General features: G+C 41.6%; 1 protein-coding gene across 1 annotated transcript; it reads right to left on the reverse strand.

The window, feature by feature from the left end:
- Positions 1–6,187: 6,187 nt before the first annotated feature.
- On the reverse strand, positions 6,188–15,369 carry IDS (iduronate 2-sulfatase). The gene is made up of 9 exons (XM_065689327.1): positions 15,166–15,369; positions 14,310–14,446; positions 13,067–13,244; positions 12,095–12,183; positions 10,663–10,863; positions 9,895–10,065; positions 9,159–9,285; positions 7,476–7,649; positions 6,188–6,793 (listed from the first exon to the last, which is right to left on the reverse strand). Exons 1-9 carry the CDS (start codon positions 15,296–15,298, stop codon positions 6,291–6,293), a joined length of 1,713 nt encoding a protein of 570 aa, XP_065545399.1. The 5' UTR covers positions 15,299–15,369; the 3' UTR covers positions 6,188–6,290.
- Between the last annotated feature and the right edge of the window lie 1,706 nt (positions 15,370–17,075).

Consider the following 17,075-nt stretch of genomic DNA (forward strand, 5'->3'; position numbering starts at 1 on the left):
CAGATAAAGGAAGAAGATGAGTATCCCACAGCTGCATGTAATGAGGGCTCCCTAAGTAATGGATCACATCCTTCTTGCTGTGAAATATTTGAGAGGGCTCAAGTAAACAGAATCATTTCCTTCAGCACAAGATCAAACTCACTTTGGAAACAGGAAAACATGGGAAATATTAGGCTAGGGTGCAGGTTCAATCAAGGATAGATATTATACAGTTCATACCTGCCAAGATTTGTCTTCCAGGAATTATATCCTAATTCTATTACCAGGAAAATATTTCAGAAAAGGCTCTGTTCTGCAAAGCTGGAATAGCAGACACACAGATCAAACCAAACTTTTTCCAGACACATGATTAATACTTGCCCTTTTATTAGGCAATTTGCTGGGAGAAAAAGCCTTGCTTAAATTCACTGCAGCTCTCCGGTTGGGGACAGCATTTCTTCGGTCTGCAGGGGCTGTGTGTGCCAGCTTTCCAGGAAGGAGGAGAGGGAGGAGCGTCCTTCCAACAGCAGCATCGGGATGAGCCACAGCAGCAGCATAGCAAGTGTGACAGTGGGGTCTAAGAGGTGAAAGGGAAGAAAAAAGCTCCTGGTCAGAGAATTATCACTAGTATTTTCCAGTTGGGAACCTGGTATTTGTGCTAGTGTCTCCTCAACTCAGAATATTTTGTGTTACCTCTAGACCACATTCAAAAAGCTTCAGAAAAGAAAGAACAGCCTTGGGTTAGAAACACCACATAAGGAATCCCTGTCCATTTAGATAAGGGCCTGCTCACAATTCTTGCCTGACCTTGAGTAAAGATTTCCACCCTCAAGGCTGGAGTCCCCTACCTGCAAAAGGGCAGTGATCTTCCCTGGCTGCCCTTCTCTCCTTTAGCCCAAGAGTTGGGACACAGATACCACACTGTCTGAAGCACTGCAAACACAAACAGCCTAAAACCAACTCCAGCCTTTAACACGCTGCGAATAGGAATAATTATTTACGGAGTCAGATTAGAATCGGCATTTTTAATACCATAAGAAGCTGCATGGATCAGGATTTTTCCATCACTTTCTTGTTGCCGGTATTTTTAACTTTTCCCACAAAACAAAAATTACAAAAAATTCTGGTTTAAAAACCTGAACTGACACTTGTGAAATGAGCCAATTCCTTTGACAAAGGTGAACGCTTTCCTTTTGATGTCAAAATTTTTTGTTTTGACTATTATTTTCACAAAGTAATTGCATTCTCATTTGTTAGAGCACCCTTTGATATTATGTCAAAATTATGCAATAAAAATTGAAATAAACTTGCAGCAAAAGTCCCTGATCGTATCAAAGCAAAACTTTTCAATATAACTGTCACCAAACCAGTATCTCTACATAACACAGTTCTACTTAATCAAGTAAACATTTTCCTGACAAAAAAAGGCTGCAGTCAGATGATACTCAACCAACTCTCATAATCTCTACAGAAGATGCATCAGCAAGACTTTGGTCATAAGAATTGCAGCTGCACTTGCAGCCCAACATAGCCCTGAAGCACTACCAGACACTGACGTCATTTGCAGCCACTTTACCCAGCAGCTTCGATAGGCTGGCCAAGAGGAATCCAGCCCAGAGGTCTGGCAACAAAGCATGTTCAAACAAGGAGTATGCAACCTACAGGTAACTGTTCTTCAGTTACACAGGAAGCAGCAAACCAGCAAGCTTCAATGCAAGTAAATAACATACCAGAAATTAAAGATTTTGATCTCACTATGGCATCGAGACCAAAAGAGAAAGGGTTTTGAATACCTGCATAATGCCAAATGGAGTATAGCTGGCACAAAATCACAGCACACTGTCCAGAGGTAGATCTTCAAAAGTGCTTCAGAGGTAAATTCTAAGGACTTGTGAAGTCAATCATAACACATACAAAGTGTACAGATTTTGTATCTAAGACAAATAAATTAGAGCAGAAGCAGGAAGATCCAAGCACCCCTAGATGTCCGCACTGCCTAAAACCAGACATACAAAATATTTCCCTTTCCAGTCTTGTTCTCCTTAGATCTCAGTTCTTTCCATCTTCTTGCTGGATCCTAATCTTTCAGATCATGACTTTATATCCAATTTCACTATTCATTACACCTTACTGTTCCTTCCCTTTCTGCTGCCTCAGCCTATTACTCCCATTCTGTCCCCAGCTGCACCTACAGAATTATCACAAACTTTGCCATTTCTTCTTGGTTACTCAAAGCTACTTTATAGTTGGGGCCTATCACAAACTGCTGGATAAAAATGCTGTTGTTCTACTCAGTACCTATCTAAGTGTCAAAGATAGAGGGCAAAAGGCTGGTTTTGCTGCTTCATATGGCTAATCTTGACATTAGTAGTCTATCTTCTTTCCTAAGCAGAACTCCTACAGACTTTAAAAGGAGATCTGTACATGTAGGCAGAGAACAACAGTGGAGTCAAGATCCACCCATGCAGATCAGAATATGGTTTTCATTAGCTAGGAAGTCAAACACAGAAGCACAAAAAGCTTTGACACAATCATCTTCACTTGCCTGGGAGTTTCTGATGTAAAGAGCAAGATGGTCTAAGCCTAGAAAACCATAAAGTGCTGGAAAACCTAGTTACCAAGAGTATAATTTACATTCTTTATGTACTGTTTCACATTTGAATGATAAGTAACCACTAGAGGGGAAAGAAAAAATAAATAAATTCCACTTTCAACAAAAGATCTCAGCTGCAACCACCAGGCACTTCCTAAATATAGTCTGAGACTCCCTTTGTCCTAGAGGTCTGAAAAGTAAGCTGAGCACAGTGCCCAGCAAAACTTGGGTCTTGACCACAATGCTATGGCCATTTGCCCATAGTGATACTGCTGCCTATGAGAGAAAATACACATTAGCATTGAGAATTAAGAAACATCCCTGATAGAAGCATTGTCTATATCCCATCCTTCATGCTATGGAACGCTCATTCCAGCGGGTGACTCCACTTGACCAGTACAGCACAGCAGCAAGTCACATACATAATTAACATAAAACAGTGATTAATCAGGTAACACCTCACCAATAGCCAGGACACTTGCCTGCCTTTGCTGTCTCACCACACAAAACCATCTACAACTCACACAGACAGCGATTAGCTCAAAACACACCCTATTTCCCCCAGCAAGCAGAGAGCAGAGGCCAAAGGGGGGATTCCAATCTGCTGCACAGCACAGTGTGGAGCTGCAGCACTTCCATACACTTCAGTGTGCACAGCATGCCTGAAATTTGACCCAAATCTTCCCTTTGCTAATAGTGTGCTGTAAACAAGTGAGTAGAGTGTTACAAAGAACACCCGAATAAACAGCCATCGCCATGTTTTAGATTCCTTTTGCTCCTGCTTTGTACAGAAGCGTATTTTTTTACTTTGCTTTAAAAGCTTTGATTTTATGATGTTGTAAATCTATGTGCTAGGAACAATGTCATGAGTTATAACTGAGGGATGTAGAGCTGATTAGCGACCAAAACTTTAATTCCACTGCTTAATCACTCCTGTACATTAGCTTATTAATAGAGGCCTGTTTATTGACTCTGCTTTGTGCCAAGTGCTTAGGCCGGCTACTCCAGGGTCCCAGTGGAATCCCTCCACACATGCACCACAAGTAACAATTCTTGCTGATGCAGCAGCATGCTGTTCTTCCAGCTGTTCTGCCGCCATCCTGAGAAACAGGGTCAGCACTGGCAACTTATTTGTTTCCTGATGCTTGGCGTGCATCCTCTTTACTCTAGAGAGAGCCCTGGTCACAAGAGCACTTTATTTTCACTGCTCCTGTTAAGCTCTTCTCCAGTGGACGCCACAGTGGCCTAACAAAGCCCAACGCTCAGGCCCTCCAGGAGAATCAGCATTTTGGTTGGTTTGAGAAAACGTGCCTTCTCCCTTTGTGTCCACTGGCTTTGTATTTTGCTCAACTTATTCCATATCAAAACTCACTCCCACAGCATTTGCAAAAGCAAAGCTTTTTTTGCTGCTATGCCTCACTTGTCCTCAAAACCGTTACACCTCAAGTGAGCAGTAGGCAGAAGGGAACATCTCACTGGGTGGACAGCAGCCCCACTCAGTAACTTGTGCCACTATTCCACAATGCCCCTGCCCTGAGCACATGGAAACCAGTCTTGATTCACTGGCTGTCAGAGACAATTCTGTTTCATGCCTCAACAAAAGATTACTGGATTTCGATTAAGAAAGGTCGAGGGCAGCTTTTCCCTTCCAATATAAAGAGAAGACTTGAGGAAAAAAGAAATACTCATCACCTAGCACCAGGACTTTTATCCACATTTGAACAATTAATTTGCCTGAAGAGATGGGAGGCCATGTACAGGAATGTTTTCATGCAAATAAATTCCTAAATAATTTATCTACACGCTATAATTTTAACCCATCTCCCCCCCAAGTATTAGGGTTTTTTTTAAGGTGCTTTAACAGGGAAACAAAATCTCTTGGCTCAGGTAGCCAAATCTAAGATAATACCCATTTGCCAGATCAATGTTAAATGCACACTGTATTACTGCCCTAGCATATCAGTGATTTAGATTAATCCTTAATGCTTCAATACATCCCCCTAAATGATTTTCCCAATATTTAATTTTCCTTTGAGGGAAAGTGTGTAAGATACAATCAGCTCTAGCTGCAGAACCCAAACCTTTGCCTGGCACCGCTCTCGATATAACACACCTTCAACCAGTGTGAAAGTGGTATTGCTACACTGAATCTGCTACATGCAATGGCAGTATTTCACACTGAGGATCCAAGAACACATGCATAAGTGAGAGAAAAATACATTTTCATCAAGAATAATAATGCTGTAGAACCACAGAGCATCCTGGGCTGCATGAACAAATGACAAGTTCGTAAGAAATATATTATTCTAATTGAGTTTAAGGCACTACATAACTGCTGTCTTCTAACAGAGGATCAGATTCATGGTGGGTATCTCTACATTAATTAGGAATAAGATTGTCACATGGATTTGAATGAAATGAAGTTATGTCTGTGGCTTCTCTAGAATATTAAAGTCAATTTATCTGAGGAAGACAAGTAATGGCTGGCTTTTTCTTTTTTATGTGGGAATTGGAGCAATTCATTGAGGAGTTATCAGGAGTTAGCATTGCCTGAACAAGCTCTTAACAGGTAAGGTACAAATTGTGAGAGTCTCGATTACCAACATGGAATTGCAGAAATCCAGCAGTCTGACAGAACATAACACAAATTACTACCATCACACTAAAGCACAGTGTATCTTGTGGCTGTGGGCAGGAGGTACAGATAGAACTTACATAAAAGACTCAGCAAAAACGTTTTTCTCAGATACGAGCTCCCAGATATACTTGCTTTAATACATTCAGCCATATGGGAACTACTTAGCAGCATAGCTTGGGACAATTAATGCTCCATATCTTGTGTTGCTAAACGCCACACAAGAAACTAAATGGCAGACCTTTAGCTACCCTAGTCCAAATCCAAGACCACTAAGCCCCACTTGGCACCTAAAAATGTGAACATCCAAGTTCCTATGGACATGACAACCCTCATGTGCTCTGAATAGTTCACCAACTACATCAACCAGCAAGCTGTATCATCTCTTTTCATCTATGAGGCCTCACTGGACCAAACCTCATGAAAAAACACAGAAGAGCATACTGGTATTACCTTAACCCCCCAGTCTTATTCAGCATTTCAGTGTTGAAAACACTAATTTCATACACATTAATCACAAGTTCAGAGCCCCACCTGTATAAGCATGAATCTCCAAATTAAAATTAAATTAACTTTTATCTACAATAATTAGATTTTGAATGAAGCACACGAAGTTTCTCTTTTAACTGTAGTGAGAGGTAAGGCTGATGGCAGCAGACACCTCAGTCCTTCATCACTATAAAATGTCTCCTTGGCCACTCCAGCCCCAAGGTGGATATTTCGCTCCTAGGTAAAAAGGACAGGACCTGTTTACTGGCACACATTTTATGCATAGCCTTTCAAACACAGAAGGTTCTCTTTTTCTATCTTTCACACACAGAAGTGACTACAGAACAAAGACCACAGAGAAGTTTCATGGTATGGGCCTAGATACCCTGTGTGACTTCTTCAGAAGTGTTAAGAACTTGTGTTTGAAAACACAACTGCCAAAGTTCACTCTGACAATGTAATAAAGGCTGTAACAAAAGAAAGCCAATAGCTAGGGTTTTCAGGATTTTAATTCAATCCAAGTGTTTTCTGTACAACAGAAAGGTTTTATGCAAAAAAAGGAAGTGTTACTTCAAGCTGCAAGAAGTTTCTGAACTAGTGCTTCAGGAAGCCAAGAATTTTTTTTAAAAGCCAAGCATGTGAGGTATTGTTATAGATGTTATAATCCTGGTTTGGGTCAGTCTCCAACATGTACAGCTCTCCTGCATGCACATCCTCAAAGTCAGCACTGAAGTTGTTAGGATTAAACCGAACCCACACAGTATACCTGTAGTCAATTGTACGCATGGAATACCCCATGATTCTGATGTCTTTCAGCTTTGGCTTGTCAGAGTTCCACTGAGGAGTATCTGCAGGCCGGGGATACTGGCTGAAAGCAACAGTTTCTTCATTAAAACACCTGAAAGCGTCATCACACCCATTTTTCTCTTCCTTCACCTTCTCTTCAAAAGCATTAAAATACCGGACAATGCTTGACCCCTCAGTGCACAGTACAACATGAAATGAAGTCTCAGGGCACACAGGAGGAACTTGCAGGCCAGCCAGTTCAGCAAGTGTCGAAAACAGGGACACAAGCTCCACCACTTTTTTGCTTTGCCCTAGAGGAAACAGAAAAATACAAGTTATGAAAAATGATGGTTGACAGACATAAGCAGAACATTCTAGAAATTCTGATTATTCTAATTCTGATAATTAAGTTGGTGTTTTATTGGAAGCACTTTGTACTAGATTTGTGGGGTAACAAAGAGAAGGCAATTAAAAAGTGGCAGTTAGCTCTGGAGATGCTAGTCTAGGCATTTATGATGTATTTTTAACAGAACAGAGAAAATTTTTGCACTTGTTTCTCAGATGTGTAGCCTTCAAGACAATAATATTCTTTACTTAGAAAAAACTCTTCAGCAAGACATTGCAAATTCCAGTGTCACAAAGTTTAACACAAAGAGTGCCTCCATCAAAAGTTTCCAATGCCACCATTTGAAGTACAGATGCTACACAGAGAACATTTACTAATCGCTGTTGGAAAGACAGCAGCCACAACTACAAAAGGTAGGTCAAGTATCCTTTTAGGCATCTACTCTACACAAAAATAAACTGCTTGCTGTGTTAATGCAGACATCTCGCTGTTTCCACTAAAGCAGATCTAACCAAAGCAAAAGTCTGTGTCCAAGGATGCCTGTACTGACGGTGACTCAATCTGCCTGTAGGCAAAGCATCATTACCTCACAATCTCTCCTTTACATGTAACCACTGCAAGCAAAAAATAAATGCTGGAAATATTACCTTGTGGCACGAAGCCTAAAATATGGCTAAAAGGGTCAAGGTAGGGGAACACTCCCTCTCCTCGACTAACAGGGGATGTTGTCATTCCTGGGACATAAAACATCAGCGGCACACGGGTAGCAACATCAAAATTGCTGTATTTTGCCCATTCACCATGCTCTCCCAGGGACCATCCTAGGTGACAAAGAACACAATTTAGAGATATTGGGTTGTAATCTACTAGTAATTTTTCACTCTAAATTGACTCTGGCTGTTCAGGGCACTAGTCTGTTCTCAAGGCGATATTAAAAGGCAAATTACAATCTGTATTCTGTATTTAAATATAACAAGGTTTTTCTCTAATGTGAAACTAATTCAACAGCCACCTAAATCTTACAACTTGATGCTTTTTTTTAGTAATGAAATAATTATACCTTTCCTTATTTCCCCAACTCTAAATTAAAATGAGGAAATTGGCATTAAAACAACAGAAAAGAGGAGTTGGGGTGTGTCACAGTGCCAGCAAGAGTCTCCAGATCAATTCCACAAGGCACTCAAATTTAACTTTTGGGCAGCTGCCAGCCCTCAAATACTCCTGTTAACACTGTAACTGAACATCCCTCAGAGCCAAGGCTGCTATCTATGCCAGATTGCCATATCATAATGCTACCCCTAAAGAAGCAACAGAGATCAAATCTCTTTCAACTCTCCTCTTCCTCTTGTAAGAAATACCAATGTAACTTCCTTGCAAGCAGATTTATTGCCAACTTCACTTTGGGGAAGACAAAGGAGCTCTATGACAGCTGTGAACATGTTATATTTTTGGATCACTTTGCTAGCCAACGTACTGGAAACACCAGCTGTTTACAGCTATCCACAACAAGGAAGAGGAATTCAGCTTACAATGGAAAGTCCAAGTGACAAGTCAGAAGGAGGATCTACAGTCACTTTAGTACCTGCTGTTCTACAACTCAAAGGCTTGTTTATACACACATGATCAGAGAAATCAACCCAAATTAACTAAGTATGTGACTTTTAATTGATTTAGTTAAGCCATATCTTAACAGTTTAAAGTCAGTTAAGCCATCCCCCAATTAGAGGTAAGCAGGGGGGGTGAGGTATTTTAATAAATACTAGAGTAGTGAAACAAACATGAAACGCTTGAGGTACCTGTCCCATGATTCAGATTTATTTTTTTTACCAACAAGATCTAAAGTGTGCGAGACCTCAATTATGAGGAGGGAGCCATATTGCTAGCAGTTTAGATTCTCTGCAAGCAGTGACGACAAGTGCAAGAAAACACACTTCAGCAGTTAATGAGAAAGCCTGTCACCCACCATACCAGATGGCTCTCTACAAATTGTATGGGGGGAGAAGTTGTTGCTATGCTTTCACAGCACCATTCCAAGCACAAGTAACTGCTCAGGCAGGAGGTGGGAATACAGAAAAGTTAACCCAGCATCCTGGCAGACAGTCTCATCACTCACTAGCTCAACCTGATTACAGAGAGGTGCCTGCAGGACAGAACTGTGCAGCCACCGAAGCCTGTGTCAGTCCATGTAATTAGAAACAGACTAGCCAGATACACAAGGTATGACAGACAGTTCTGCTGTACATTATATGAACACACTCTTGATTAATATGCCAGCACTGAGTTGCACAATCAAGTTACTAACAGTGAACTGCAGAGATTTAAATGCTTACCATGATCAGCAGTAAAAACCACTATTGTGCTACTTGAGAGCCCTACATTATCCAAAGCACTCAAGAGTTGGCCAACTTGCGTATCCAGGTAAGAAACTGCTGCATAATAGCTCTGACGAATCTGCCGCTGCAAGTTCAGAAAACAGGGGAGAAAACAAAAGTTGGCTCTTCCTGAGACACACACATAGAAGAACCAGTGGGTGGCTCTGTAAGTAAAGGAACTGAAGGATTTTACTGGTAAAGCTTTGGTGTTTTATGCATTTGTAGCCTGACTAATGTCGGTTAGAAAGTTTTATCTACCTCCCAGAAGTTCTTTTAAGCAAGATGTTCTACACCAACTAGTTCTGCTTCTCTGAGAGTCCAGCCAGTGCTCCTTATTTTGGAATAAGCACTGGAAAAATCTTGCAAAAGATAAACTGAGCAGTGGCTGAAACAGCTGAAGAAATTCAGATAATTAAAACAAACACACCACTGGAGCTGCTACATACACTCCCTTAGGAGCACATTCTACTATCACTAGCTCATGGCTGATCTCTTCCTCCCTGCCCCCACCAGCCTGACTGAAGTTATAGTGAAGGTCTGGCTGCAAAGCCAGGGGCGACAGTATGCAAGGCAGGGAATTCCTATTTGCAACTGTCAGTTGCCAAATACCTGGAATCTAAGAGCAGTTGCCTGCTTCTTTGCATTTGAACAAGTTAAGGCAGTTTGACTTCAGCGTGCTATATTGGCAGCTTACCTGGAAGTCATATGGAAGTGGTCCATAAGGGAAACTAACATTTAATGCTTTGACATCATCCCTCTGTCTGATATCCATCCAGGGGTTGTACGCCACAGAAGGTAGTTTCTCAGGCACCCAGGGATCTGGGGCTAATGTGATGTTTTCCAAGGGGTACAACTTGAGAAATTCCTTTACAATACAAACAGACATAAAGACTGCTGCCACTTCTAAAGTCTACTGTTAACTTTGTGTTGTAAAGCAGCAACCATTTTCCATTGCATAGCCTTGAATATTCGTAGTTTACAAGCCTTCAATCCCTCACAGAGTGTAAAAGATAGTGATATTATGTTAGTCCCAAGCAATTCCTGAAAAATACTAAGTACCTAAAACCAAACTTTCCTATCTCAAAGCTACATTAAAATAAAGGGTCTAACATCACTTCATCTGAAATGAGTAAGAGTTCTGCCACCAACTCCAACAGGGAGTGCAGTAAAAGACCTTGTAAGGCCTCATTATGTCATACTCCATCAAGCTGAACACTATCTCCATGCAATAGCAGTCAATATTCTGGTGGTAGAAGCCTGGCTTTTTGGCTGTGGTCACAACTCATTCTCATTAAACATTCTGAAATGCACCACAGGCAATTACTGAAGTGACACTAAATCAAGGCTGGTTTTCAGTTTGCTTTCCAGAAACAATAGCAATAAAGCATTTGTGGAAACAGCTTTGAAAAGCAAAAGCAATGCTTGTCTAAGTTCCCTTCCCTGCAGGCTCCAGTTTCCTCACCTGCGGGTACCTCAGTGGGATGTGTGGTTTGTGGTAACCGACAGCCAGGAAGAATTTTTGCTTGCTGGTTTTCATAACATTCATTAAGCGTATGGCCTCCTCAGTGCTCTGAATATCAGGCAGAGTACCACTGGGCATTTCTGTCACATCCACTGGGCACACCAAATTAGCATAAAGTCTTCCATCTTTTCCCCTACAAGTCTTTAAAAATAGAAATTCAATAATTAAGTAACTTCTGTAAAAGCAAAGAAGAAATCCTCTATTCTGTAACTTTCAAACCAATTTGTTTCTCAATACTTCTACCAACCAAAGTCTGCAGATTGGATATAAACAAAAGGGAATTTCACCATTTTTACGAATACTAAAGGTGCCAAATATATGGATAACTGAGCAGACAGCTTTAGGAGTTGAAGAATGCAACTTCCATGCCTATGGAAAAGCAGAATCCTCTCAGAAGCTGTGCAGAAGATTAAACATAGACATATGGGAAAGCACAGAGCTCCTATGCTGAATAAAACCTCTAACCTACCGACAAAAAGACAGAATTCGATTACTCTACATACATGCATTTTTACTCTTTCTGATCCCAAGAGCTCAAAGAAAGCTGCCTTGAAGCTACTGACTTTGTTTCTGAGCAAATGCCAGCAGTGGCTGATGTATGATCAGTGAAGAAAGGTAAATCAGACTGAACGGTTGCCAGGAAAAGGTGGCCTCAGCAGGGTGCTTGGGAGAATTGCTAATAAAGTATGCCATGGATGCAAGTACACGGATGTAAGTTGTTGTTAAAATCAGTCTTTTTCAGCAGTACATCCAAGAACAAAGCATCACCAAGACTGTCTGTAGCCTCATGGCTGGAGCAACAAGCTTTGCAGTATATGAACTCCAGCACATGATGCCATTGCAATGTTTGCATAAAAAAAAACAGATTATTTTGGGCCACACTTTACAGTAACAAATATTCTAGAAAACTAAGTCAGATTATAAAGTTTCAGATTATTTAAGGATTATTTTAATTATGACCTCCCCCTGCTCAGCCCTGAACTCTACTGAATTAAGCTCACCAAGCCTATTGGCAGTGTCTTGTCACTTACTAAACAGAGCAAGACTAGTGTGGAAATTGACAACTGCACTTCTCAAAAAGGAATTCAAGACCTAGACACAAATTAAGATCACTCTTTCTTGCATGCATTTTTACATCTCAGTAACTTCTGTTTCCAAATACTAATTTAGGATGGACACATGAATTAAGATGACACACAGCTGAAGAGACAGGCCTTATTTTGGAAGACTAAGAAACAAAGCATTAAACTCGCTAGTTGTTTCCCCACACTAGATTGCTGTTCCAAAACCTAGAGTATAGTTTGTGCTTGACACAAAGAACTTGGTTATACCCTGAAAACCTCTTTGTTAAGGTCCCAGAAATCACTCTTACCTTATCATTTTCATACTTTTCAGTTGAAGGATGAAACGGTGGAACAGACCAACTGTGTGGATAATCATCACTGTAATTGGATGAAACCCCTGAGAAGAGTAAACACGTTAGAAATGTTCTAACAGTTTACTGAAACAGGAAGAGCTGAAACACAAATATAACTTGGCTTCAGGTGTTTTTTTGTTTTTTTGTTTTTTAATATGCTAAATGGAGAAACATTTCAAATGACCTTTGATAACTGAGAAAAAGAAAGCCAATAAATAAAAGTCAAAAACTCTAAGACAAACATCTTTCCTCTGAAATTCTCCCTCATCAGTAAAACTTGGCTGAAACCTCTTGAGGAACCTTATTTCAGGGAAGAGCAACAAAAATACATCAAAAAATCACCTGAGTGAGTAACAGTCTTCCTGTACATCCTTAATTAGTTTTAATATCAACTGAAAATTCATATAACCACACAAGTTTAGTTTAGGAGTACTACCAAAAAAGGGTCACTATTACAGTATTTTTCAACTCAGTAGTGTTACTGCTTTTTGACTAGTGAACTGATTTCCTATTTAATTGGAAGCATTAGTCATATGGTCTATAACTCCTCATCCAGACAGCCAGCCTAATATGAAATATGAATATGCAGAACTAACAAAATGAGACTGTTCAGTAATTTCAGCTTCAGTGGATACCTAACTTCCAGACATATTTTAGTGTTAGATACTTATTCCCACAATCCCTAGACAAGATGTGAAGATAGTAATTAGATAAAAGTCATCCAGTAGATTCATCTCTAATTCCTTGTGATTTAAAATGAAGACCTGAAGACAACCTACAACCATTGTACAATCTGGTTCATGATTATAATTTAGGTTGTCAATACAGACAAGAATCGCAGAGTTGATACTTATACGTTAAGGTCTGTTTGTGAGAATATACATGTTAGGTATGTCTATGTTAAGCAGATGACAAGTCAAACCATACCAGGATGAAAAACTTTCCCCACAGACAGGGTCACATAGCCGTTTTCCTTGAAATACTGTGGCATCGTGGAATAGTTTCCTGCATGCACTCTCCAGTAGGAGTAGAAATCATACAGTCGGGTACTGTCAGGTCTGCGTCCAGTAAGAAACGACACTCTACTGGGAGCACACACAGCTTGCTGAGAAGAGAGCCAGCCAAAGAGAGAATCAATTTGGGACAAACAAGCAGAACACATGCACAGACTCCCTTAGGCATAGCTGGGCAAAACATCCAAAGGCTCACTCATGAACTGCAGTGAAAGTGCTTCATATCACTTCAAGGTGGAATAAACAGCATCCTTGCTCAGTATATCAATTTCTAATTGGCAAGCTTTTATCAAGATACACATTTACCCATCTATAATTTTTCCTCAAGTAACCAATTCCTAAGCACTAAAACCTTCAGTTATGCAGCTAGTAGCACAAAAAAAGGAAAAGTTAGGTTTCAATGAAGACAGTGCTTTTGAAATCTAGTAGCTCACACAGAGGATTAAGCAGAAGTGGCAGATGGACTGTACTGATAAAGCCCAAAGTCTAGTTGATCTGGGTAGCCCTAAGAATAATGAGAAGGATAAACATACAGAAGGTCCAGATTATAGTCCAAAGGCCTCACCAATTCAATTTTAGATTAGCAAGAGCCAAGAGTTACTGCTTTAAAGCCCTAATTCCTAGCAAGAATTAGACTCAAACTTCTGATTTCTCAGCAGAGAGATAGCTGGGAATGCAGGCATCCTACAAAAAGTATTTAGGTAAAGAGCAACCGGTGAGACTTCAAATCCTGCGTATTTAGGAGTGATGCTTACCACACAAGCTGCCCCTCCATTAAAGTCTATAGATTTCCTCAAAAGACCAGATTAAAAAGTAAAAAAAAAATCTTTTATGAAGAGTAGGGGAAAAAAAAGAATTCTAATTTAGTAAACTAGCATTTTTAAGCAGCACCTTGCTGCTAACAGTGAAAATGGTTGAGTGACATTATACTCCTTCAAGGGCTACACACATATCATCATTCAAATGCCTGTTTTCATTTTTCTCACCTTAGCAAAGATGGGTTCATACAGTATAGCTCAGCCCAACTATTTATTTTCTAGTGGAAATACTTCAGCTTAATAAATACTTGCTTCTCCCAGTGGTCTGCCTAACACCTACTGTGATAAAACCAGCAATTACTTTGCATAGAGGGGACGCTCTTTGTTTATTTAGCTCACCTGTGCATACGCATTGCTGAACACAACACTGTGAGAAGCAAGCTGATCAATGTTTGGAGATTTCACCAGCTTATCTCCGTAACAGCCTAAAACGGGACGCAGATCATCCACAACTATGAACAGGACATTCATGCCATCTATGAGAAAACAGCATTAGGGATGTATTAACTTAAGCTCCAGGAAGGAAAGGCGACTTATGCAGATTTATCAGTTTTTATCCCTAACGCATGCTTCCAATAAGTACATAAATACATAAATGTCGCAACAACATCTATTATTTTTTGTAAAGAAACGTAAATACTGGGATTAGTTCCTTCCACATGCAGGAATTCTTACTGGGTTTAAGCAGAACTAAAGTGTTTTTCACTTCCCTATTTCATTGCTTCCATCTGTGGTATGCTCTTCAGACGCCTTCAGAGAGGTGGTATGAAGTAGAGATATTTTATAGCTCTACCTGCCTCCGAATTCTATAGCCTGCAAGCTTTAGGAGGGGCTTTAAGCAACAGGGTAAACTCAGCCCCTGTTCCGCTGTGTAATCCTGCTCCAAAGAGATAAACAGAAAACATTCTTCTTTTAACAAATAATTACGTGTCTGTTTTCGAAACCGCCCTCCTAAGGCGGCCAGCTGAATTATGGTTCAAACAGGGGACTGGCAGCTTAGGGCGTTCGAAACCGGACGACCAAGCAAGCGGCAGAGCTGGTAGTTGTAGCAACACCCTGCTGAGTGCAAGCACGAACCTCTCGAGCCCGGGTCCCGCTGCCCGCACACCCGGGGCAGCTCTGGGTGCTGACGGTTCCCCCTGCGCCCCAGCCCTTCCCTCCCGCGACAAAGAACCCCATCCGGGCCCCGCCGCACCTCCGGGAGCAGGAGCCGCCCCGCGGGTGCGGAGCCAACGGGTCGCCGCCGCCGCCTCCAGGGAGAAAGCGAAGGCACCGCGGGGCAGCCCCAGCAGACAGAAGCAACGCCAGAACCAGGCGTCAACCGCCATGGCCCGGAAAAGCCACGAGACCGTCACAACAGCTCCAAGCCTACCGGAGGAGGGACCGGACCGGACCGGACCGGACCGGCCCCGCCCCTCCCCGCCTGAGCCTCCAGTACCGTTCTGCTGCCACGCCTTAACCCTGCAGCGCTGGGCGGAGACTATTCCCCCTCCCTTGCGCATGGCGGCGGCGCGGCTTAGCGCGCTGGTCTCGGCGGTGGGCTAACAGGGCAGCGGAGGCCGGGCTGGGCAGCGCAGCGCGTATGGCGGGTGTACGGCTTGCAGCATCGCAGAGTGTGGGTGTTCTCGTAGGGCTTTAGGCCCTGTGTGTGCCTCCCAGGGGCTGTGGGCACGTCCCACAACAGCTCCCGCGGAAAGGGATACCTACAGGCATCATGACAATTACCTCAGGCGAATAGCGTTGAGGTATGAGGAAATAAGGTTTAATGATTAGAGTTGTACTTTAATTCTATTTGTTAATCAGTTCTACAACCAGTTAACGCTTACTTTCGTTCTTTAAACAAACGCTGTTTCTACAGCTGCCTTGAGATGTATCAAGGCCAGGTTCCTACGGGCTGGTGATGAGAACACACATTCGGTATCACATGCAGGTCTCTGGTACCAGTGTTTTCCCTGTGACTTAACCATTTGTGAGACCAAAGAATCAGTTGGGCCATTCAATCCCTGACTTCTGTCCAGGAAGAAGACCCCTCTTTCAGCTTAAAGCCATTCCCCTTTGGCCTGTCATGACATGCCCTTGTAAAAAACCCCTCTTCAGCCTTCTTACAGGTCCCCATTAGGCACTCGCAGCTGCTCTAAGGTCTCCCTGGAACGTTCTCTTCTCCAGGCTGAACAAGCCCAGCTCCCTCAGCCTGTCTCCATAGCAGAGATGCTCCAGGCCTCTGAAATATGTCCAACATCTCAAAAGGCATCAATTTTTTTTTTTGTGCTTGATGCTATTTATGCATAGGACATGCTGTGAATTAATTGCATCTGGTAAATCTACAGCTCTGCTTCTGAGTAAGTGATAGAAATGCGGAAATCCCAGACGGGCCTTCAAAATCTTTATATTCCCATTGAATAACATTTTGGGAAGGAGCGTCTAGGAAAGTCTGGACAGTAAGACTGTTTTTACTGCAATTTCTCTCAGTGCATATAATTTCACAGTTGCAGAAATACCACAATTTGCACAATCACAGCAGCACAGAAGGACTAATCCTCCTACCTGCCAGCCTCTGATGAGGCAGGCTCTGCTATCTGAACTTTTCACACTCTGCTATCGATTTGCTTTCCATATGCTAGTCCTCAGTATAAAAAAAGTGATGGATTGGGGCATTTCTGTCCTAGAATTCATGCTGCCAACGTTTTAATTTTGATAAGAGGAGCCGATACAAGTCCTGAAGGACAGAAAGAATAAAATTATAGATTCCATTAGAGATGCCTTGCCTTTTTGTAAATAGAGGCTTTTCCCCTAGTTGTTTTGGGGGGGGGTTGGGGTTATTTTTTAATAGTCTGTTCTTAAAGACATTGATTTTTGCCAGTGCATTTCATGGTTAATCTGCCATTTGTAGTCAAAGGAGCATCTAACACTTGCTGAAAAAGAAAAATCCACATGCTATCACAGGTACTGCTGCCACAGTGGTTTTCACATGCAAGCGAGTGGAAAGTTGGTGGTTTATTTACAATATTGGTGTATTTGTCACCATTTTATCTGCTTGTTAAATGTTTAAGACTACATAGTTACAGACTTGTAATTCTTTTATATGGGCAGCTTTATTACACTATC

This window comes from Lathamus discolor, chromosome 9, assembly GCF_037157495.1.
Source record: "Lathamus discolor isolate bLatDis1 chromosome 9, bLatDis1.hap1, whole genome shotgun sequence".
NCBI classification, from domain to species: Eukaryota; Metazoa; Chordata; class Aves; order Psittaciformes; family Psittacidae; genus Lathamus; species Lathamus discolor.

Excerpts from the sequence above, each read along its gene's own strand:
- IDS (XM_065689327.1), bottom strand. The coding sequence starts at position 15,298 with ATGGCGGTTGACGCCTGGTTCTGGCGTTGCTTCTGTCTGCTGGGGCTG. Across the intron at positions 10,066-10,662 it reads TCCCACTGAGGTACCCGCAG|GAATTTCTCAAGTTGTACCC; the intron begins GTGAGGAAACTG and ends TGTATTGTAAAG. Across the intron at positions 7,650-9,158 it reads GGTTTTTACTGCTGATCATG|GATGGTCCCTGGGAGAGCAT; the intron begins GTAAGCATTTAA and ends TTTGTCACCTAG.